Here is a 23,608-nt window from a genome sequence, read left to right on the forward strand (position 1 = left end):
ATCGCCTGTTTCTTAATAAAAAAAAGTGTACTAACCTCTGCTACTGTGGGGGAAGAGCTCCAACCCTTTCTGCAGGCATTATTTTCCTCTTGAAACCCCCCCTCCTCTAAACTGTCCCATAAGGCCATCTAGTTCAGCATCCTCGTCTCACAGTAGCCAGGATGATGCGTGGAGGAAAGGGCAAGGAGGACCCGAGCACAAGAGCATCCTCCCCTCCCATGGCTTCTAGCAACTGGTATCCAAAGCATGACTGCTTTCAACCAAGGAGGCATAGCCCCATCTCCCTCAGAAACAGGAGGTTGGAAACTGACCCATAGTTAATAGGGTTGTCGAGGGGTGCTGTGTCCCATTTTGCTGCTCAAGGCAAAACAGGAACATGTTGCCATGCCACCCTTACCTGGGAACAGTGGCGTAGCATGGGGGGTGCAGGGGGGGCCGGCCGCACTGGGTGCAACATCTGGGGGGGGGGGCGGTCGCACTCACAGCTCTCTGCCCCTACCTGGCTCACTCACTCTCTCTCACTGCAGTGCTGGCTGTGCGAATCTGATCCGAGCCGCCGGGTCGCCGCCCACTGTGGAGGGGAGGGTGCCAGGCGTGCGGTGCGGTGCGAGAGAGAGCGAGAGACTATCTGGGGGAGGGACAGTGCAGCGCGGGGGGGCGGCGCAAATTACTTGCCTTGCCCCGGGTTAGGGGGCGCAAATTACTTGCCTTGCCCCGGGTGCTGACAACCCACGCTACGCCACTGCCTGGGAAACTAAAGAAGCAGTGCTCCTCTTCAGGGCCCTCTCCACCCTGCCATCAGCAGATAAGCAACAGCAGTTTCCAGTGAAAACTTGCCGGAATACTTCAACACTGCTCCACCTTGCCTCATGGCCCTCAGGTTATCATTACAAAATGATGGTTTCTTAAGGTGGCGGGGAATTTCATCGCTCCTTCTTTTAAACTCAATAACAATTACCAGAGCATTCCCATGAAACAGCATTGGGGTAAGGATATCATGGCAGTTAGTTATGTAGGGATGTGCACAAATGCTTGGAAAAGATATATTTCCTAGATATTATCCTTCCTTCCTCACATTTGTGAGTTCAGCAGAGTGCATCTTTTTCAGCTTACAAGAGAAGCTTAGATAGGCTAGTTTTAGCCTTTTAGTTTAAGGAATCGGGGATGCTTTAAGGCAGGCTGGATTCTCCTTGTATCCCCCCCCCAAAAAAACCCCCCAATAATCACACAAACAGCCTTGATGGAGCTCAGACATGTAGATGTTCTCACATTGCTGGAATGAGGTCAACGAGCCAAGAGGATGTGGTTGGCCAGCTAAGGAGATGCCTTTCCCCTATCAGGGCACTGTGGGAGCCAGGGGTGGAGGAAGGGGTGTGTGGCGGGGGCGGGCCACTCCAGGTGTCACCACTGGTGGAGGGTGACAAAATGGCGGGTGGCACTTACCGTGGGGCCTGCAGCACACCCGAGCCACGCGTCTCTCCTGGGAGTGACATGGTGGCTTGGGTGCCCGTAGACTCTGCACTGCCCCAAAAGGTCCGCCTGCTGCCTGCCCCTCAGCTGTAGGGCGGCTGAGTGGGAGGAGGCAGGCAGACTCCTCGGAGGCCCCATGGAGCGTCCTGCCTCGGTTTGCCCCACCCCGTGGCCGGCTGGCCCTGCCCCATGGTGCAGGGTGCGCACACTGCCCCAGGCACCTGATCGGCTTGCTCTGCTGCTGTTGGTGAGAATTCTCTCCAGCAAACTTACAGGAAAACTCTGAGCTTCAGCTGCTATCATGTGCCTATCTAGCAAACTGCATTGTAAATATTCCACAAGTTATACAGTACTGTGAATATCACTTAGTTTTGTTTAGTCACAGAGTGCCACCAGCAAAGGTTTCACTCTAGCTGTCTGGGTTTAACAAGCCAGGAAGGACAGTGATCTAAGCTTCATGTAGTGGCCTTCCTGACCTCAAACAGCCTGTCAACATTCTCCAGGAAATCAATCTGCGTTCATCCAAAATGGAGGTGACAAGCAGCCACCTCTGACACTTCTGTCTCCATCCAGACCAACAGGGTTTACTTCCACGTAGTAATGCATAGGACTGCGGTCGTAATAAATCTGTTAACAGTGCTTTGTGTTTGAGAATAGTTTGGGGAGTCAGAAAGTTTTGGACTTGAAACGATGATGCAAATCATGTCACACTGCAACTGTGCATACCCTCCAACATTTCTCCGATGAAAATAGAGACGTCCCATTCCATCATGAATTTTTTTGCTATTTATACCCCACACATCCTACTGGGTTGCCCCAGCCACTCTGGGTAGCTTCCAACATATAAAATAACATAATAAAACTTTAAACATTTAAAAAACTTCTCTATACAGGTTTGCCTTCAAACAGCTTGGGGGTGGTATAACTCCATACCCTCCAACATTTCTCCAAAGTAGAACATTCCAGGATCAAATAAGAAACTGAGATGGCTTCTCTAAATCAGGGATGTCCCTGGAAAATAGGGACATTTGAAGGGTCTGAAAGTGCAGAGTAATATTTTGGAAAGATGCTGTAGTGGTTAAGAGGGGGGGGGGAGGGAGGGAGAGATTGTGATTTGCTCCAGAGAAAATGTCCTTGCTAAATGCCTTCAAATTTTTGGAATTTCACAGAACCCCATGTTGTTTCCACCAGCTTGATTTCTTTATTAGATAAAAGGCCCAGCTTGGTTTCTTTATTAGATAAAAGGCCATTTGTTTCCAGAACATGCTGCTAGACTGCAGCCATCAAAACAGATGAGTTGGCTTTTTTAGGCATCCAAGATTATTCTCCTCTATGGCAAGGAGCCAGACAGCATGAACAAATGATATACTCTATCATATATGAGACAAATGCCTTCAGAGTGCACTCAGGCTATTGAACAGGCTTGTGATATATTCAGCAGAACCAAGGGGCAAAGCTTTGCCTGCACTGCGATGCTTTGAGCTGCAGGTACAAAGGTTGATAGGTTGGTAGGATGCTTAAATTGTTCCAATGAAATTAAATAATAAAATTAACCCCTGCACTCAGCAAATAGCACATGATTGTACGTTTGCGGGCTAGCCTACCTCTGATGTGGTAGTTATAATTTATTTTATACATGAGATTTATGGTTTTCTATATGCAGTGTTAGGGACGCGGGTGGCGCTGTGGTCTAAACCACAGAGCCTAGGGCTTGCTGATCAGAAGGTCAGCTGTTCAAATCCCCGTGGTGGGGTGAGCTCCTGTTGTTCGGTCCCAGCTCCTGCCCACCTAGCAGTTCAAAAGCGCGTCAAGTGCAAGTAGATAAATAGGTACCACTCTGGCAGGAAGGTAAACAGTGTTTCCATGTGCTGCTCTTGTTCACCAGAAGCAGCTTAGTCATGCTGGCCACATGACCCATAAGTTGTCTGTGGACAAACTCCTGCTCCCTCGGCCTATAGAGCGCAACCCCAGAGTCGCCTGCGACTGGACCTAACGGTCAGGGGTACCTTTACCTTTTATATGCAGTGTTACATTTTCAAACATTCTGCCCCCTGGCATATCCTAAGCTACTTTAGAAACTGGCAAGCCACTGTGAGAACAGGATGCTGGACAAGATGGGTCATTGGTCTGATCCAGCAGGCTCCTGTGTTGTTATAAAACAGCTACCTTGGTTGTCAGTTTGTTTCGGGGTCCAATACAAGGTGCTCGCATTTGTGCTGAAAGCCCTGTTTGACTCAGCACCCACAGACAGTTTGCATGGGCAGACCATAACAAGCAGTTCTGGGTACATTTATTTTAGTTTTGTATTCAACTTGTGTATTTATTAATGCCATGCCACCAGAGCAGGAGGTTACAATATCTGCATTTTAACAGTGCAACAATGAAAGATAGAGAAGGAAAGGAAGGATAGAGTGACAAGGCATGAATATGTGCAGAGACAGTTATATATACCATATTTTCCCATGTATAAGATGACATTTTTTTCTGATTTTTTGGTGATAATTTGAGGGTCGGCTTATACACGAGTTAATATGCTAAGTAAGTGAGGGCTGGTGCTGCAGCGGAAGCAGGGAAATGTCGGAGGGGAGGCTGCTTACCCGCTCTTCAAATTTTAGAAAGAGTATTTGCTGAGTGCCAGTATGCGGTGTATTAAGGCACCTGTTCCGTCAGTCAGAGCGGGGGATCATTGAAAAGCTGCTCAACAGCTCAGCGAACTTACAAAAGAAGCTCAACAACTGTTGAGGGCTCCCCAAAATAGGGGTCATCTTATACATGGGGGTGTTATACATGGAAAAATACGGTACTTATGTTTTGTTTCAGGTAGGAATCAGGGCTAAAGGATGATTAAACCGTAGGCTTCAAAGAGAAGTTGAGTTCTCCTTGTGAAGCGAAAAGAGAATTTTTTTTAATCCAATAATGATGATGATGATGATAATAATAATAATAATAATAATAATAATAATAATAATAATAATATCTTTATTGTCATTGCCCCCCTTCGGGGACAACGAAATTACTTGACTGCTCCATAAAAACACTAATTAAACAATATAGTAAAATACAGCAGGGGAAATTAGATGACTTTCAAAGTCCGGGCTTCCCATTCAGGGCCGAGATCGCTCTGGAGAAGAAGCTGTTCTTAAGACGGCTCGTTTTTGTCTTCATCGTCCTGTATCTCCGTCCCGATGGCAAGAGCTCGAAGAGACAGTGACCAGGATGCGATGGATCTTTTACTATGTCCAGTGCCTTCCTATGGCACCTTGTGGCATAAATCTGCTCTAAGGTGGAGAGTGGGCAGCCAATAATGCTCTCTGCTGCCTTAACAACCCTGCACAACCCCATCCTGTCCTGGGTAGTACAGCTTCCGTACCACACACACACATTGTCAGAATATCAGGGATATTCTGATTTTAAAACTGGACTGAGTTAAATGAATGACTTCAAAAGTGATGTGAATTGACTAACTGGAATTAAAGAGGAACAGCTGTGGTCTATTGGTGGCACTCCAGATGTTGTTGGACTACAACTCCCATCATTCCTAACCATTGGCTGTGCTGGCTGGAACTGATGGGAGATAGAGTTCAACAATATCTGGATAGTTGGAGGTTAGCCAGCCTGGGCCTATTCATCAACAGAAAGGAGTCATCAACAGCACTTTGCTAACTATGTCCATTCAGCAATAACCCCTATAAATCTGGTGGGACTTACTCTCGGGCCGCTTCACACCACACACTGAAAAAATATGATGCTACTTTAAACAGTCATGGCTTTCATGAAAGAATTATGGCGACTGTAGTTTGTTGAGTGTGCTGAGAGTTGTTATGAGAGCTCCACGCAAACCACAGAGCTACTATTTGCAGAGTAGATTAGCAATCAATTCTTCTTCAAAGAGAATTTGGTAAATTGTAACTCTGCAATGGGAATAGGGGTCCCCCAAGAACTCTCAGTGTCCTGACAGTTCCCAGAAATATTTGGGGGAAGCCCATGACTGTTTGAAGTGGAATAAGAGTGCTTTAAATATATGGTGATGTTGTGTTGGTTTGTAATCCTACACTCAGTCTAACACAACCACACCACACACTTTTAAAGTCATGGCTTCTGCAAGGAAACTTAGGAACTGCTGTTGGTTTACGGTGCTAGGGATTGTAGCTCTGAGTGGTGAACTATAGTTCCCAGGATTCTATAGGGGAAGCCATGTGCCTAAGGCTGCAATCTGATGCCCTCTTCCATGAGGTAAAGCCCCACTGAATGCACTGGACTTTTCTTTTGAGTAGACATGTAGGATTGTTCTGTTAGTAATCTCTCTCTCTTTCTCCCCATTCCCCAGGTTTGAAGCATCGGGATTTTACTCAGCTTGCTAAGGCTGTCAAGTCTTGTTTGCTGCAGAAATGATAATGCTTTGGCACTGGACAATGCGCAAATGTTTAAATTGCTTGAAATGTCTAATTGAATTACCTTCAAATTGCAAATCAAAAATGGGAAAGGCTGTCTCCGACTCACAGGCTCACTCACTCGGATGTGTCTGCTGTGTTGCTGCCTTTCCCCCTCGCTCTCCTTTGGTTGTGTGAAAAGAGATCTTAAATGACGATAGGATGCGGTCTAATTTTGGCTATTCAAAATAGACTGGAGTATGGTTCAGAAACATCACTTCAGATGCTGGGAGAAGAGCAAAGCGACTCTAACAGGGGAAATATATGATTCAGCAAGTCCAATGGCTGGATTGTGGATGCCAGGGGTCCCCAAACTAAGGTCCATGGGCCGGAAAAGGCCTGAGGGACTCGTTTATCTGGCCTCGCGGCAACCCCTGCCTCCCGCTGCCACTGCCCGCTCTTACCGGCGTTGCGGGGCTGCCCACTTCTGGGTCAGAGGAGCACTGGAAATAGCGTATGGGCATGCGCTCCCCCACCCTCTGGCCCACAGCACAATCGGCGCTGGAGACACCGGCCTGAGGCATGGTAGGTTTGCTGACCCCTGGTGGATGCCTTCAAAGTTTCACAAGAAGCATGTTTTCAATTAAGATTATTTCCTATTTCACCATAAGAAGAGCCCTGCTGGCTCAGGCCAATGGTCCACCTAGTCCAGCATTCTGTTCTCACAGTGGCCATCAGATGCCCTAGGAAATCCACAAGCAGGACTCAAGCATGAGAGAACCCAAGCAACTGGTTGGCAGCTCCCAGGTAAAGGTAAAGGGACCCCTGACCATTAGATCTAGTTGTGGCCGACTCTGGGGTTGCGGTGCTCATCTTGCTTTATTGGCTGAGGGAGCCGGCGTACAGCTTCCAGGTCATGTGGCCAGCATGACTAAGCCACTTCTGGCAAACCAGAGCAGCGCACAGAAACACTGTTTACCTTCCCGCCAGAGCGGTACCTATTTATCTACTTGCACTTTGACGTGCTTTCAAACTGCTAGGTGGGCAGGAGCAGGGACTGAACAACGGGAGCTCACCCCGTTGCGGGGATTCGAACCGCCGACCTTCTGATCAGCAAGTCCTAGGCTCTGTGGTTTAACCCACAGTGCCACCCGCGTCCCTGGCAGCTCCCAACAGAATATTAAAAACATGATAAAACATCATGATAAAACCTGTGAAGAGATCCAAGATTTAGAACCTCAAAGCCAAAGTGAGAGCATTTGGGTCAAAATTAAGGGAGAGAAGAAGAATAGTGACCTCATTGTGGGAGTTTACTATAGATCCCCAAGCCAAACGGAGGACATAGATGATGCCTTCCTGGAACAGATGGCCAAGCATGCAAAAGGAAGGGAGATAGTAGTAATGGGGGACTTCAATTACCCAGATATTTGTTGGATGTCAAACTCAGCCAAGAGCATAAGGTCAAACAGATTCCTCACTGGCCTTGCAGACAACTTCATTGTCCAGAAAGTGGGAGAAGCAACAAGAGGAACAGCCATTTTAGATCTGGTCCTAACCAATGTCGATGACCTGGTTAATGGGGTAGAAGTGGAAGGATCATTAGGCGCAAGTGATCATGCTCTTCTGAAGTTTACTATACAGCGGAAAGGAGCAGCCAAGCATACTAGGACTCAATTTCTTGACTTTAAGAAAGCCGACTTCATAAAACTTAGGGAAGTGCTGGGTGAGATCCCATGGACAGTAATACTAAAAGGAAAGGGAGTTCATGATGGCTGGGAGTTTGTTAAGAGGGAGATAGTAAAAGCACAACTTCAGGCAATACCAATGAGACGGAAACATGGAAGGTGCCTAAAGAAGCCAGGGTGGCTATCTAAAGAACTTTTAACTGAGTTAAGATTAAAAAAGGATGTGTACAAAAAATGGAAAAGGGGGGAAACCACCAAAGAGGAATACAAACAAATAGCCAGCACGTGTAGACACAAAGTCAGAAAAGCTAAAGCACAGAATGAACTCAGGCTTGCTAGAGAGGTTAAAAGCAACAAAAAAGGCTTCTATGGGTATGTTCGTAGCAAAAGGAAGAACAAAGAAACAGTGGGGTCACTCAGAGGAGAAGATGGTGAAATGCAAACAGGGGACACAGAAAGGGCTGAACTCCTCAATGCCTTCTTTGCCTCAGTCTTCTCCGATAAAGAAAACAATGCCCGACCTGAAGAATTTGGAGGAAATGATTCAGCAGAGGAAACACAGCCCAGAATAACTAAGGAGATAGTACAAGAATACTTGGCTAGTTTAGATGTATTCAAGTCTCCAGGGCCAGATGAACTGCATCCAAGAGTATTAAAAGAACTGGCAGATGTGATCTCAGAACCACTGGCAGTCATCTTTGAGAATTCCTGGAGAACAGGCGAAGTCCCGGCAGACTGGAGGAGGGCAAATGTTGTCCCTATTTTCAAAAAGGGGAAAAGAGAGGACCCAAATAATTACCGCCCAGTCAGTCTAACATCAATACCAGGGAAGATTCTGGAGCAGATCATTAAGCAAACAATCTGTGAGCACCTAGAAAGGAATGCTGTGATCACCAATAGTCAGCATGGATTTCTGAAAAATAAGTCATGTCAGACTAACCTGATCTCATTTTTTGACAGAATTACAAGCCTGGTAGATGAAGGGAACGCAGTGGATGTAGTCTACCTTGATTTCAGCAAGGCATTTGACAAGGTGCCCCATGATATTCTTGTAAAGAAGCTGGTAAAATGCGGTCTTGACTATGCTACCACTCAGTGGATTTGTAACTGGCTGACGGACCGGACCCAAAGGGTGCTCATCAATGGTTCCTCTTCATCCTGGAGAAGAGTGACTAGTGGGGTGCCACAGGGTTCTGTCTTGGGCCCGGTCTTATTCAACATCTTTATCAACGACTTGGATGATGGACTCAAGGGCATCCTGATCAAATTTGCAGATGACACCAAACTGGGAGGGGTGGCTAACACCCCAGAAGACAGGATCACACTTCAAAACGACCTTGACAGATTAGAGAACTGGGCCAAAACAAACAAGATGAATTTTAACAGGGAGAAATGTAAAGTATTGCACTTGGGCAAAAAAAATGAGAGGCACAAATACAAGATGGGTGACACCTGGCTTGAGAGCAGTACATGTGAAAAGGATCTAGGAGTCTTGGTTGACCACAAACTTAACATGAGCCAACAGTGTGACGCGGCAGCTAAAAAAGCCAATGCAATTCTGGGCTGCATCAATAGGAGTATAGCATCTAGATCAAGGGAAGTTATAGTGCCACTGTATTCTGCTCTGGTCAGACCTCACCTGGAGTACTGTGTCCAGTTCTGGGCACCACAGTTCAAGAAGGACACTGACAAACTAGAACGTGTACAGAGGAGGGCAACCAAAATGGTCAAAGGCCTGGAAACAATGCCTTATGAGGATCGGCTAAGGGAGCTGGGCATGTTTAGCCTGGAGAAGAGGAGGTTAAGGGGTGATATGATAGCCATGTTCAAATATATAAAAGGATGTCACATAGAGGAGGGAGAAAGGTTGTTTTCTGCTGCTCCAGAGAAGCGGACACGGAGCAATGGATACAAACTACAAGAAAGAAGATTCCACCTCAACATTAGGAAGAACTTCCTGACAGTAAGAGCTGTTCGACAGTGGAATTTGCTGCCAAGGAGTGTGGTGGAGTCTCCTTCTTTGGAGGTCTTTAAGCAGAGGCTTGACAACCATATGTCAGGAGTGCTCTGATGGTGTTTCCTGCTTGGCAGGGGGTTGGACTCGATGACCCTTGTGGTCTCTTCCAACTCTATGATTCTATGATTCTATGATTCTATGATCAAACATGAAAAACTTCCCTAAACAGGGCTGCCTTCAGATGTCTTCTGAAAGTTGGGTAATTCTTTATCTCCTTGACATCGGGTGGGAGGGCATTCCACAGGGCAGGCGCCACTATCGAGAAGGCCCTCTGCCTGGTTCCCTGTAACTTGTTTTCTTGCAGTGAGGGAACCACCAGAAGGCCCTTGGAGCTGGACCTCAGTATCTGGGCTGAACGATGGGGGTGGAGACACTCCTTCAGGTATACTGGGCCGAGGCCATTTAGGGAATTAAAGGTCAGCACCAAAACTTTGAATTGTGCTCAGAAACATACTGGGAGCCAATGTAGGTCTTTCAGGACGGGTGTTATAAGGTCTCAGCGGCAGAGTAGGGTATGAACGGTGAAACTTGTTGAATGGAGCTCAATATATTCCCAGATCCAGGCACAAGTTACTCAGGCTGTGCACAGTTATATGGGAGAGAGATGGCCTCATTAAACTGACTTTAACTTCTTTCCAAGTAAAATGAATCAGGCTGTTGATCCCCGCGCTAGGAACAATTAAAAGCATTTTGACATGTCACCTTCGCAGCACACAGTAAGCAAAGTGTTCTTAGCTATACACATAAAAAGAACAAGACGGGAAACTTTTTATAAGTACATTTTTATTTAAAATAAAAATTAGTTATGGTGCCTTTTTAAATAGGGTACTGCACAATCTGTATATGCGACACAGGTTTGGTTTTTTTGTTTTTTGTTTTTTTGGTACAGAACATATGTATTGAGCAATATCCTTAAATGCTAAATATACATTAATGGCTTGTCTTAGAAACATGACAACATTAATTTTGAAATTGATTTTGGCCATGATCCAAGGAGCTCCATGCAAAGCTTCTGAGCCTTCCCTTCCTAAAGGAGCCACCTTGGTGCGTCCAAGAGGCGCTTGCGCTCCTCCCTGCGAAGGGACTCTTTGAATCATGGCCATACTCCGTAGTCATTTAACCACTGGTACAGATTTCCTATGAACAGTAGTAGCTGTTTTAATCTGTACACCTGGTACACAGTCAAGAAGGCAGATCTTAAGAGTATTTACATTCATGCATTGGTTTTTAACACACTATCTTTGCAGTTTAAAAATCATATATTTGTTTGTAGAGATGCAGGGGAGGGGTTGTGAAGAATATATAAAAATATATTTATAACAGTCACGATTCTCCATTGTCTTGGACTATGAGTTGTTTTATATACCTGTGCAGAGCGAGTACAAAATGGGTACAGGGACAGGTTTATACTCAGTCCTGCATGGTATAAACCAAACTGCAAAGTGTGAGACAATGGAAATTCAGGTTCATAGCTATATAATATATGGCTAGCATCCAGACAAATTTAAGCACTTTTAACCTCCATTTCAAGGGGATAATTTTAGTCATTATTTTTTTTAATTAAGAAAACGTGCTTTCTTCTACTCACCCACTGAAATAAATGGGATTCAGAAGTGCTTGAATGATGCTGGATCATGCCCTCTCTGTATACAGTATCTATGCCATAAATCTTTTTTATTGTGGAACAAAGTTGCAAAATATGGAAATCTTAGCTCTTTGGGTCAAATTATGGCACACAATCTGCTAGTCTTAGGCAGGGCAATGCTAGGATATACCCAGCTGAAAAGCTTGCTCACTACATGCCCCCTAGGTATGTAGAGCATTTCAGCATCTAATTTTAGAGAATAAAAAATAAACTTTAAATCCCTGTAAATTGCTATCTTTTCAGTGTAATGGGTCCCCATTGTAAAGAAGCTTTTATCTGTCAAGACTTGTACATTTCACTGGTATTTAATGGAAAGGTTTGTTTTTTTGTTTTTTTGCAAGCAACTGGTAGAGTTTTGAACAAAACCCTGGTTATATTTCAAAGCTCTGGGATTCAGCTCCTGAAAGCATTGCTTAACTTGCCCTTCAGCTCTGAAGATTGAGGACCGAGCTATATGCTCAAAAGAATCATATGGTACCATCCCCTAAGCACGTACATAGTTTTAATCCCCATTGTAAAAAACAAAATAAAATTTCTCCACATACAAAATGTAGGGGACGCAAAAAGCTATCTGGCACGCTAGCTCCTCCCTGCTCCCAGTTACAAGTTTTTTGGGTGTGTCATATAGACACAAGTCCCTCCATCTGCCCTCTTCAGTGGTACAGGATTAGGGCTCTACCTCATTCATATCTTTATGTTCTGATTTTTAGCTCAGTTGGAGATTAGGACAGACTCTTAAAGTGCCCGACGTTGAGCAAAAGATTTCTGCATTGCAGGGGGTTGGACCCAGGGCTATCTTAAGCATATGTGGCGCCGGGCTGCAAAGATAAGCTAGAGACCCAAGTTTGGGAAACCCTGGTTTACACCAGACCTTCAGATGGGGGAGATGCTGTGGACTGAACTTGGGACCTCAAGGCAGATGTTCTTGCCCCAGCACATCTATTCTAAATGACTGGTTGTGTGTACAGCACATATAAAGCAGGCATCCCCAAACTCGGCCCTCCCGCTGTTTTGGGACTACAACTCCCATCATCCCTGACCACTGGTCCTGTTAGCTAGGGATGGTGGGAGTTGTCGTCCCAAAACAGCTGGAGGGCCAAGTTTGGGGATGCCTGATATAAAGCATATCACATTGAATTAAAATAAACGTATTTCAAAATCTATCTATCTATCATCTACCTCTCTATCTTTTATTCCTGCACTATGTCATACCTATGACACAATAAAATAGAAAGGATCGGGGGGAGGGTGTCAACTACACTGAAAATAGCTTGGCAGTGTAGAAAAAGCAAACCAACCCAGATAACAATTGTTGCAGCATTAAGGGGGAAAGTGCAATTATAAATATTAAGTGACAGTGGATTCCATTGAAAATATGTCAATCAAAACAACCCTAGGTCAAAAAATGGCAACTGTTTTTGAGCAACTCTATGCTCCAAGAACACAGAAGCTGTGCACCAAACTAACTGGAAGGAGTATGGAATGAATGACTCTTTTTTTCCATTCTACCTTCAGCAAGTCTTGACATTTAAAAGGATATAAAGGGTAAAAAAACAAACAAACCCCAAAAAACACACAACCACCTTTCTAGCTATATTCTCATACAGGGAAGAAAGGTCAGTCAGGGAAGTGAACGATTTTCCACTGAATTCTTTTGTAAGGGTAAATAGCAGCTTTTTTGTTTTGTTTTCCCAGATATATTTACACATAACACTTTCGTAAAAACCCAAATCTCAAATATTTCATGGAGGATAGGTCTAAGGGCCCAGTGAGAAGGTACTTTTGTATAAAGGAACTCCATGTGGTACCATTCTGGGCTCATAGATTCAAATGTTTAGGCCAAAATGACTTAGGTCTCAAACATCTGAAAGATGGCCTCCTTCCTTACCGACCTCTTGGGTGCTGAAATCAGTGGGGTGGGGGCTCTTGGTAGTTCTACAACTCTCAGAATTTGGGGGGGGGGAGGAGGCATTTTCTGTGGCACCGCTGAGGTTGTGGAATTTCTTCCCCACAGAGGTGCACCTTCATTGCACAGTTTCTGTCAAATGCTGAAGACTCATTTCCTTTCCTTGACACCTGAGGGATATATTTCCAGGACCCACATTTTTCCTGTTATTGTAATTTCTTGTAAACTGATTTTTAAATATTTAATCTTAAGAAATGGCTATAATCTGCCCTAGCGTCTTATGGTGAAGGTCAGGTAAGAAATCTAATTATTAATAATGATAATAAGAAATAACAATGGGGGTTAACCTTGAGTTTCCCTGTGTCCCCTCTCTCTCTCTCGCCATCACCTTTGTGTGTTGGGATGCAAAACATTATGTAAGAGACAGTCTACATAGAGAGATGCTGTGTGGACACACCTAGCACCATCTCTTCTGTTACTAAAACCGTTTTTCCTCTGAAAAGAAAATAATGGTTAACCAAACCCTCACGTCTCCAAATATCACAGATGCTTCATGTTAGTCATACTCAGAGCAGATCCATTTCTGGTTGGCTGTGAGTATCACCTAGTTGACAATTAACTTTGACACCATGAGCCAGTGACCTTACCAGAGATGAATATGGTGGTAGTGATCATTGAGAGCACCAAAGGAGCCAACTCCTAGGCGCTGAGGTCCTTTTGGCCCCCCCCACTGAAATATTTGAGGGGACAGTCCCCCAAATGTGATGGCCACTGCCATTTAAATGGCGTGTGAGCTGCATCTTGTGATTGATTATGTGAGGTGGGGCCTACATGGTCCCCCAATATTTTATTCAAGTTGGCACCCCTGTATCCCACCATCTGCTAATAGGAATTTACCCATACTTCATTTGTTGGTACAGATACAGGGTTCTGGATGAAGGTTCAGCTCTTTGGAGTCTCACTAGAGGTTTCGTAGACTGGGCCCATCCTTGGATGAAATGGGCCAGAACACCAGCTTCTCAGCACTAATAGGCTGTACTGACGAAATGCAGTGATTCTATACAAACAGGGCTATGACGGCTTGGTTTGGATTGCTTGAAGACACAAAGACGGAATATCACTGAAGCCTGACAGCAAGACAAGAAGCACATTTTGGTTTTCGTTGATGCGGCTCTCGGAACAGAGGCAAATGAAGGCGTACAAGAGGAAAGACAGAAAATATTTTTGTGGGTTGTTTTTTTTAACCATCTTAATCCAGGTGTGGGCGGATACCAGTGTCTGAACAGCAACTGTTTCTTTAAAGAAATTAAAGTGACTGAGCCTAATAAGGTATCGCGCAAAAATGGGTTTGGAGGGTTCAGCTTCTAAGTCATTTGCAGTCCTGATCACAAAGTGGTACAACACACGAGCTATCACATATAATTTTGGCACAGTTGGCAGTCCCTTGTCAAGAGAGAGGACTGAGCTTTCACAGCTTTCTCCCTAAAGCAGAGAGTCCTTTATTCAGGAGAAGTCCCCCAGGAAACCAGAGATCTGAGCTTGCAAGGAGGGCTAGGAGGACTTCAATTTTCACTGCAGCCAGTCTCCCTCCACGCATAAACCTGATTCTTTTAAAGCCATTCTAGAGAGATCCTTCCTACAGATCTGTGTGGTGTAAATACATGTGCAAAATTGTGCAAAACTGTTAACTGAGCAACACAAAAATTTGGAACTTCTCAAAACCCAGGGAGAAAATGCTACATGGTAACAAAATGGGGAAATAAGACTGATTGTGGGTTAAACAGTATTCAAAGCACCTTTGAATGTTATTACCTATAATAATTTTCTCTTTTATCAGCAGCACTAAGTGCTACGGATCCTACTGTGACTACTTTCGGTCTGAAAAGTCTCCAGCTGTGGAAATTGCATAGTCACCAGGCTGTAGATGTGGTTGTGTATTTCATGACATCATGCAATTTGTCGGGAGGCTGCCTTGGGGGTCAATGGAAACTCTGCCACTTAACAATGCAATAACAATTCAGAATGGGGATGGATGTGGCTGGTAAAAGATAAAGAAAAGTGCAAAGCCATGCAAGTAAAGCTTGAGATTTCAGACCCAATTACCATTGGCTGCTGCCACAGATGGATCACCTTTGCCATCAAAGGATCCTACTGAAGCATTTTTTTAAAAAACGAGCTGTCAATCAAAAATAAGAAGGAAAGGAAAGGAGCAGAATGATGTTGCTTTGTTCTAACGCGGCATGCAGTGAGTGTGTGCCTTTTTGTGAGGTCTTTTCTCAGAGTAGCCCTGACTGGCAAGTTCATCCCTCCCTTTGTGACAATCAACTAGACAAAGAGGAGTCTCGTCTGCTTTTCTTCTCAGGATAACTGATACGTGCACAATTTCTGAAATGAAGTCCTGGGCCACAGGGCTTCTCTCGATGCTCTCGTTCCACCCAACTTGCAGACGCCGCATGTGCTTTTGAATGTTTACTACTCAAGAGGAGCCTCAAAAATTATACCACCGCATTGTTAGCATCAACTGTCTTGTTGTTTTGGGAGGAGGTCATTGCATATTCAGCTCGACTTGTTCCATTCTCTTCTTTCCTCAGCGGTTTCCTTTGTTGAGGTCCAGTAAGAGTAAGGAGATATATATATATATGTAGAGAGAGAGAGAGAGAGAGAGAGAGTGGGAGAAGGGAGAGAAAGAGGATAAAGAGATTAATTAGCAATCAGTGCTAACCATAGCTTATGGGGTTGCAAACACCCCTTCAAACCCTGGTTCGGGAATGTTGGTCTGCACAGGGGATAAAAGGTAAAGGTAAAGGTACCCCTGCCCGTACAGGTAAAGGTACCCCTGCACAGGGGATAAGTAATGTCAATAATCCAAAGGCATATGATGATTTAGGAAGGTTAATGATGGATGAAAACATGATTATATATACCAATGCACTCAGAAGAATTTCCATCTTCACAAAACCTGGTTGGTATTTCCTGGCAGATAAGTACTCAAGTTCATTAGTTTATTGTTCTGGCCAAAGATCAGGACAAACTTACAATAGGCAATAAAAAGGTAAAGGTAAAAGGTAAAGGTACCCCTGCCCGTACGGGCCAGTCGTGTCCGACTCTAGGGTTGCGTGCTCATCTTGCTCTAGAGGCCGTGAGCTGGCACCGTCCGAAGACACTTCCGGGTCATGTGGCCAACGTGATGAAGCTGCTCTGGCGAGCCAGCACCAGCGCAGCACACAGAAACGCCGTTTACCTTCCCGCTATAAAGCGGTCCCTATTTATCTACTTGCACTTAAGAGTGCTTTCGAACTGCTAGGTGGGCAGGAGCTGGGACCGAACGATGGGAGCTCACCCTGCCGGGGGGATTCGAACCGCCGACCATATGATCAGCAAGTCCTAGGCACTGAGGTTTTACCCACAGCGCCACCCGCGTCCCTTATAATAGGCAATAGTATTAATAAATCTAAAAAAGAAAAAATCGGTCAGAAACTTTAAATGCTGACATGTAAGGAAATAAGACCTAGCAAGAAAAGGATTAAAAGAATGTAAAATCATGCATTATATTCAATTATGAGTACATCAAATTAGGCTTAAATTAATAAAAAAAATATTCATTTCAGAAATATTAAAAATATGAGAAATTTTAAAATGTTTTCTCAGATTGCAGTTCAGAGAAGTCTTTCGTATATGCTAGATGTGTATGCTATTATGAGGTGAGGGGAGAGCCATGGCCTTCTTCCACCTGCCTTGCCCCACCCCCCAGCCCTGGGATTCCTCATAAGGAAGCTGTGCCTGGAGGAAGAAGTGTGCGGGGAGAGACTCCATCATGCAAGGCCTTCTTCCACCTTGCAGTCAATCTACTTCTGGTATCTGTGAGCAAAGCAGTGTGGTGCGCTCGTATAATTTATCCAATCTTTGATTTTTTGGGTGCTAGTTCTTGCTGTGTTTTTCAACTGGAATAAGATGGAAGATTCAATATGTAGTGTGGGAGAGTTAACTTCTAGTGAATGCCATCAGCTAACTTTCAGTCACAGAAAAGAGATTGAGAATGTTAACAGTTTAAGCGAAGAGGACAGAGAGCTGTTGCATTTAAGAACTGAAGCTAAAGCTGAAGACTTAGAAACTATTTGCTTGCATCACAAAGAGCATGCCTTTGCAATAATTTTCACCATCAAAAGCTTTTGATTGCATTGTGCACTAACGCTGAAAATTTAAGTTTCCTAAACCTAGTTTTTCCATGTAAAAAGCTACATTTATACATTTTTAGGCATTTATAAAATCTTTTGAGTGCTGGTGTATTTTTTCCTGAAATCCTCATCATGTTATTGATCTCTGTGTAAAATTTCAAAGAGATCTGATCATTGGTTATGGAGAGAAATGCACACAAGACTGAGGATCTCAAAAGGGACAGAAACACAGATTTCACGAAACTTTGAAGTGCTATAAAATTTAAACCGTTTGAGATTGAGGGAAAAAATTTAAGGGGGTTTCCTTCAACCATAAGGGAAGGGTGTACACCAAGTTTCATCAAAATCCGAGACGGTGGGTGGCGAAACCCTTGCTTTTTGCGTTGATTTGATGTGGAATGACCCTAAAGGAATATGTAGCAAAACCTCCTACTTGGGATAAGGCTTCTTCAACCCCATTACTTGCACATTTGTAAAGGTCCAGGGCTGTCCATGCAAGATATATTCATTTCATTTTGCCGCAATCACTTTGCGCTTGCCTCTGCCTCACTTGCTGAGTCACAACAGTCCAGCATAGATTTCTGGACTAAATTTGGCAATGGAGTTGTGGACGTTTTAACTGAAGCACTCAATACGGGTCTGGGTCTGTGTAATAGCCATATTAAAACTGTTAAATCTGCAGAGTATCCTTTGCTCAAGATGGTCTTCTAAGTGTTTCTTATCAGTTTAAAATGCTGAACCAAAACAACTGCTCTCCCAGTTCCTGTCGTCCAATTAAAATATGCGGCTTTTAAGTCCACATAGAAGTAAAAGAGATAAAAGAGATATGCTCCTTGCCTGTTTTATAGCAATTAACATTAACTGCTGAAAGCCAACCGGCTACTATTCAAGATAAAAACAGTTTAAAACTAAAACAGATCGCAGAGCTCAAGGACAAAGCAGCCTTGCTCGTCGCCATTTTCACTTGGAAGCAGATAAGTACTCAAGTTTAACAGAAGTTAGTGGTGGTTTCAGAACAGTACTGGAGGAGGCAAATGACAAAACATGCTCAGCTTATAAGAAGTGTTGATGCTGTTGTCTTATGGGTGGAATCCATTATTACGCAAGTGGGCTTTTGGTTATGCCTCTACGCTCCCATGCAGGTCTCCCCAAATCTGCTTCCGATCTTGTTGGCATATGAGGGGCTGCACAGAGGAGAGTGAGAGAAAGTCCTGTTCTTTGTGTGGAAGACAGTTCCACGCAAGAAAAAATTGCTGTTATCTTATAGCTTTCAGGTCTCATTTCTAACTAGTGAGACTTTCAGGAGTACAGATCAAATGTTTTCCTTCTTCATTCTTCTGCATTGTCTATATTTTAAAATATTCAAAATCTGAACATTTGCAGAATATGCATGATTTTTTAAAAAATGATTGCGTTTTTAAAAACTGTACTTTATGGAATTGCAAAATATAGCCTAAAATTATAGGTGATCTGTCTCCTGAGGAAAGCAGTTTTTCATTTGAAAGTTTACATTTTTCTGATTTTACAGAATGCATACAAAGCCAATTATATGTTTTCTATACCTTTTACTTCATTTCGTTTTCTCTGTCTTTTCCTTTTGGCCTACCAAGATCCTTCTCTCAACCACTCCAGTTCCACTTGGCTTTCCTGCCTACTCCAGTACATCTTTTAAGCAGTAGTTATTCAAATTAGTATCTCTTGAGTGTTAAGTACTTTTGAAATCTGTAATACTCACTCTATGGCCAGAAAATACAGGCAGCTCTTTAAAAGGTATTTCATCCACCTGTTTTAAAAATGGCTACATATATGTAGCAGAGCTACATATCACACATTGACCTCTTTGTAAAAATTGGTTTAAAAGGAACAGAGCATTCCAGCTCCGGATAAATGAAAACCGTTCTGCGTGGTTCCCAGCAAAGTTATAAAACGGGGCTTCAGCATCTGCCAACCTCTCCATGGCTTGCATGTACGCATTTTCATAACGCCTAAAACCAAGAGAATATCACTTAGAAGTTATTTTAATTAAATATACCCAGTTCTTATTTAAGAGCCAGTGCTACCAACATAAAGATAATTTATGGAGACAGACCAATATGGAGCACAATCATCAAAAGGTCATTGCGGCTACGGTGAAAGCAACTTTTGCAACTTTTAGTGAATCATGTCCATTTTCCTTGACACCTATTCATCTGGTACTGGTTTCTATAACACTGAAGCTGAAGATAAATTGAACAAAGTAAGTGCCTTAATTGGTTCTGTCCAATTAAATAAAGCAACTACGCTTGCTTTCCATATTGACTGTGAGTCTTCGCTTGTTGAAAGTCACTCTTGGGGTGTCATGGGCCCCTCGACTCTGTCAGTAGTCTTGTGATTCCAGTTGTTGCAGAGTGGGAAGCTGATCTGCTGACTCTCCCCAGAGAGAGCAGAGCCTCATTGTGGAGGGAGGTGGAAGATTGAGAACAGCCAGTGGGGACGTAGCAGAAGACAGAGGTTGCTATGGGGAAGGGCGGCAGTCTTGTTGCCAACAAGACGCCACCTCTGCAGATCGGATCGGACTGCACTCATGGACTTCCTGTCTGGTGAAAGACTCTCATGAGTGAGCTCACCATACCTTATCTTTAAAATAATAATAATAATAAATTTTATTTATATCCCGCCCTCCCCAGCCAAAGCCGGGCTCAGGGCGGCTAACAACAACAACAACACTAAAAGCTGGGCAAGAGGGCTGTGCCAACTGTTTGGACATCTCCACTACTTCTGTTCAATTCTGAATATCTTGCCTTGCTCCTGTACAGTGGTACCTTGGTTCTCGAACTTAATCCGTTCCGGGAGTCCTCTAGAAAACCATTCGAAAACAAAGGTGTGGCTTCCAATTGGCTGCAGGAGCTTCCTGAGCTCAAGCAGAAGCCGTGTCGGATGTTCAGCTTCCGAAAAATGTTCACAAACCAGAACACTAACTTCCAGATTTGCCGCATTCGGGAGCCGATTTGTTCGACAACTAAGCCGTTCGAGAACCAAGGTACCACTGTACTTTTGAATCATGCTTTATGGACTGCTAAACTATCCTGTTGCTTGCCCAGGAAAAGAAGATCTCTTTCTTACTTACATGTAAGAGCCTCTGTTTTGGGTGGTAGGCAGGACACAGCTACGTTCCTCATTCTTTGGAACATAAGCAGAATAAGTGAGGAGGTGACTGGGTGCACAGCAACCCAAAGATATTTTGCTGCCTGAACTGAAGAACAAGATGGCGTGTAATGCAACCTGGCTGGAAGCCGAAAGTTACATCAACACTGCCTTCACCAGGCAGTGGCTGGTTTACGAGCTGTGGGGCAGGCAGGCAGGCAGGCTGCGTGACACACACAACTCTGTCCTTCGACACCTTGCTGCTGCTCCCTGCCTGCCTCACAGCATCTGTCTCCTGAGGCGGCTGCCTCAGGCTGCCTAATGGGATTGCCAGCCCTCAAGGTGGAATCATCTGTCATGTCTATCCATGCTAGTCCTATGCCCTTTCAGAATCCTGTCTCTGCATTAGTTAGGCCTTTGATTGATGGGCCCCCCTGTATTTCCTATCTTGTCTCTCCACCGATCTTCCAAATAGTCTTTAAAAGCGCCTTTCCTATCAGCCGGCCTTTCTGTGCCCTGACCTCAGGCAAACCCTTCACTGTTTATGTGACAGATAAGATTTCCAAGAGGCGGGTATACACATTTAAAAACAACCACCTGAAAACCCTTAAAAACCTCTTCTGACTTGCAAAGATGAGAATAAAGTACCCAAGTCTGCAACCCAAGTCTACTGAAGGAGAAAAAGAGACCCGTTCTGATGTAACTTAAATTAATTTAAAGAGTTTCACTGCATCTTCTCTGATTTCAGAGTAGTTTACTGTGGGCCCCGAAGACTCACTGATGCACATTTTCCGGTCAGTTTGCATAGTTTCCAAGAAACATGCTCTTGTTTTATATCTCTAGTTCAAATGTGTGCAATCTGACCTGTTGGATACAATGTATATTGGCCACAAAATGTAGAAAATTCAGTTGACATATGCACATTCCCCGAGGCTCATAGGAGATGATGTATATTGAACAGGATATACACACATTTCCCCCTTCATGGATGGATTATGCACACATTCTCAAGGAGGTATGGTGAATGTGCTCAGTGGCTGGGTTTTATGTACATCAACCACCCCTGTTATCCCTAACATATATAAAACCGAGAAGATGAAGACTTTTAATGGGATCCAAAATCTGACCCAGCTGACTCTGCTACCCAGAAGGGGTGGTAGCTTAGTGGTAAGAGCACACGTTATGCATGCAGAAGGAGGTGCCAGATTCAATCCCCAACATTTCCTGGATTTTTCTTCTTAAAAAAGCATCAGAAAGTAGGTGCTAGGACCCTGGAGACAACCAACAGTAGACAATACAGAGCTGGAAGGACAAATAATGTGACCTCATAGAAGGCAGTTTCCCATGTCCCTATCTGGCTAGTTGGGCTGCTAGTCTGACTATTTGAACCATTGCTCTCCACTCGTAAGCCACTTTATAACATGAACTCTATGGTATGGTTTTCTTTATAGGGCATTATGTTGTGTTAAAGCTAGCACCTAGTGATAAAACCTGCCATTCATTCAAGGGCGTGGGCACCCCAAGGAACTGATAGTACTTTCCTCCTCTGGGTTGGTAGTCACACCTCTAAGCATCTTGCAGGTGACGAGGGACCACGAGTCTGACTTCTTCTGCTGACTCAGCAACAGCATCATTTATCAGCAACTCCCAACTCCTTTGATGTCAGAGAGGAGTGCTACAAATCCAGGAGGGTGAAGAAGTCACTTACTCAGGCTGCCAAGAAAGCCATCCTTGGAAGTTTGGTTCTGGCACTGATGATTCTTAATAGACCCTCTTACATACTAAATTGGGGGGGGGGGGTGTCATTTGGGATATCTAAGAGTGTCTCGTAATCTGGTGAACTGGGTTCGTGTCTCTGCTCCTCCACATGTAGCTGCTGGGTGACCTTGGGCCAGTCACACTTCTCTGAAGTCTCTCAGCCCCACTCACCTCACAGAGTGTTTGTTGTGGGGGAGGAAGGGAAAGGAGAATGTTAGCCGCTTTGAGACTCCTTCGGGTAGTGATAAAGCGGGATATCAAATCCAAACTCTTCTTCTTCTTCTCCCATCTAGTTTATTGCTCCCTTGCAAGATTAAACTTTTCACCTGTACTAATCATGTGCATTTTAACTGCTTCCCTTCCACATTCCGATCTTCTTCTTTTTTTACATCTATCCTGGACATGCATAGTCCTAGTTTAGATGTTGTTTTTGCCTAACAGCGATAGGCTTCCAATGCTGTAGGTGGCCTTTGTATTACTGGAACTGTAATGGTTGAGAATATGTGAGTCTGGGTGAATGGGTCAGGTGTTAAATTCACTGAGGTACAGATGTGGTAGCAGACGTTCATAATGAATGCGCATAAGGCTACTGAGTGAATGGAATTCTACATCAGGGAGTCTGATGTGTGATGTATTGCATTATTAACAATAACTTAAATACCTTTATTATTTATAACCCGCCCATCTGGCAGAGTATACGGAATTATTTTTTATGTCTTCCATACTGGATTTAATTTTTATTGTTTTACATGTTGTTGTTTGCTCCTTCTTAGTAACCCGCTCTGCAATCTTTTCTGATGAAAAGCAGTATATAAAGACTTTAAATTTTGCCAATAGCACAAGGGCCTGGGAGGTACAGTTCTTGCAATTCCCTTTACGTCTCTAGAGACAGTTACTGTCTCATGCCTTTACATAACGAGAGAAAGGCTTGTGTTCTTTTCGCTTTTTATATAAGCATCTTATCACAATAAAATTCCACAGAGACACTAAAATTAAGAGAGAGAATATTACATAATGCCTGCCCCCATCTTTTCATCCCATATGTTATTTTAACTATGGTGCTTAGCCCTCTTCAGACTGCCAGCTTGCCCCCTAAATCTTTTCATCTTGCTCTGATCTAAGTCCTTACACTGTAAAAAAAAAAAAAAAGGATTCAAAAAACAGATTAGGAGACAATGAGATCACCTGCTGTTTCCAATTGGTCTCACTGTACTGCCTGAACCAGCACTGATTTATGTTTGCAAGGGATATGGCTTAGGTAGCGCTGTTTTAGAATACAATGAATTTACAGAGTAATCCTAAGGAGACTGCAGATGCAGTGAATGATCAGCTGTTCTGCACCCCAAAGCAGAAGATAGGAATATCATTGTTTTGTCCCCAGGCTGGCACAGAAGAGGGTCCTTGATCAAGTTCCTCTCTAGGAAATGGCCTGGCTTAAGATCCAGTGAATCCATGCCTC

At 44.0% G+C, this 23,608-nt stretch overlaps 1 protein-coding gene across 4 annotated transcripts in view; it reads right to left on the minus strand.

The window, feature by feature from the left end:
* Positions 1 to 10,308: 10,308 nt before the first annotated feature.
* PRIMA1 (proline rich membrane anchor 1) overlaps positions 10,309 to 23,608 on the minus strand; it is a 55,021-nt gene continuing 41,721 nt past the window's right edge. For 3 of the 4 annotated variants that reach the window (XM_083440387.1, XM_083440388.1, XM_083440389.1), the window contains exons 5-6: positions 19,004 to 19,253; positions 10,309 to 15,691 (exon numbers count right to left, since the gene is read on the minus strand). In XM_083440387.1, coding sequence (XP_083296513.1) covers positions 19,067 to 19,253 — 187 coding nt within the window. In that variant the 3' untranslated portion in view covers positions 10,309 to 15,691; positions 19,004 to 19,066. The remainder of the gene's footprint in view (positions 15,692 to 19,003; positions 19,254 to 23,608) is intronic. The other variant, XM_083440390.1, reaches the window with a different exon arrangement.

The sequence above is a fragment of the Podarcis tiliguerta genome (genome assembly GCF_965153285.1).
Source record: "Podarcis tiliguerta genome assembly, chromosome: 1".
NCBI classification, from domain to species: Eukaryota; Metazoa; Chordata; class Lepidosauria; order Squamata; family Lacertidae; genus Podarcis; species Podarcis tiliguerta.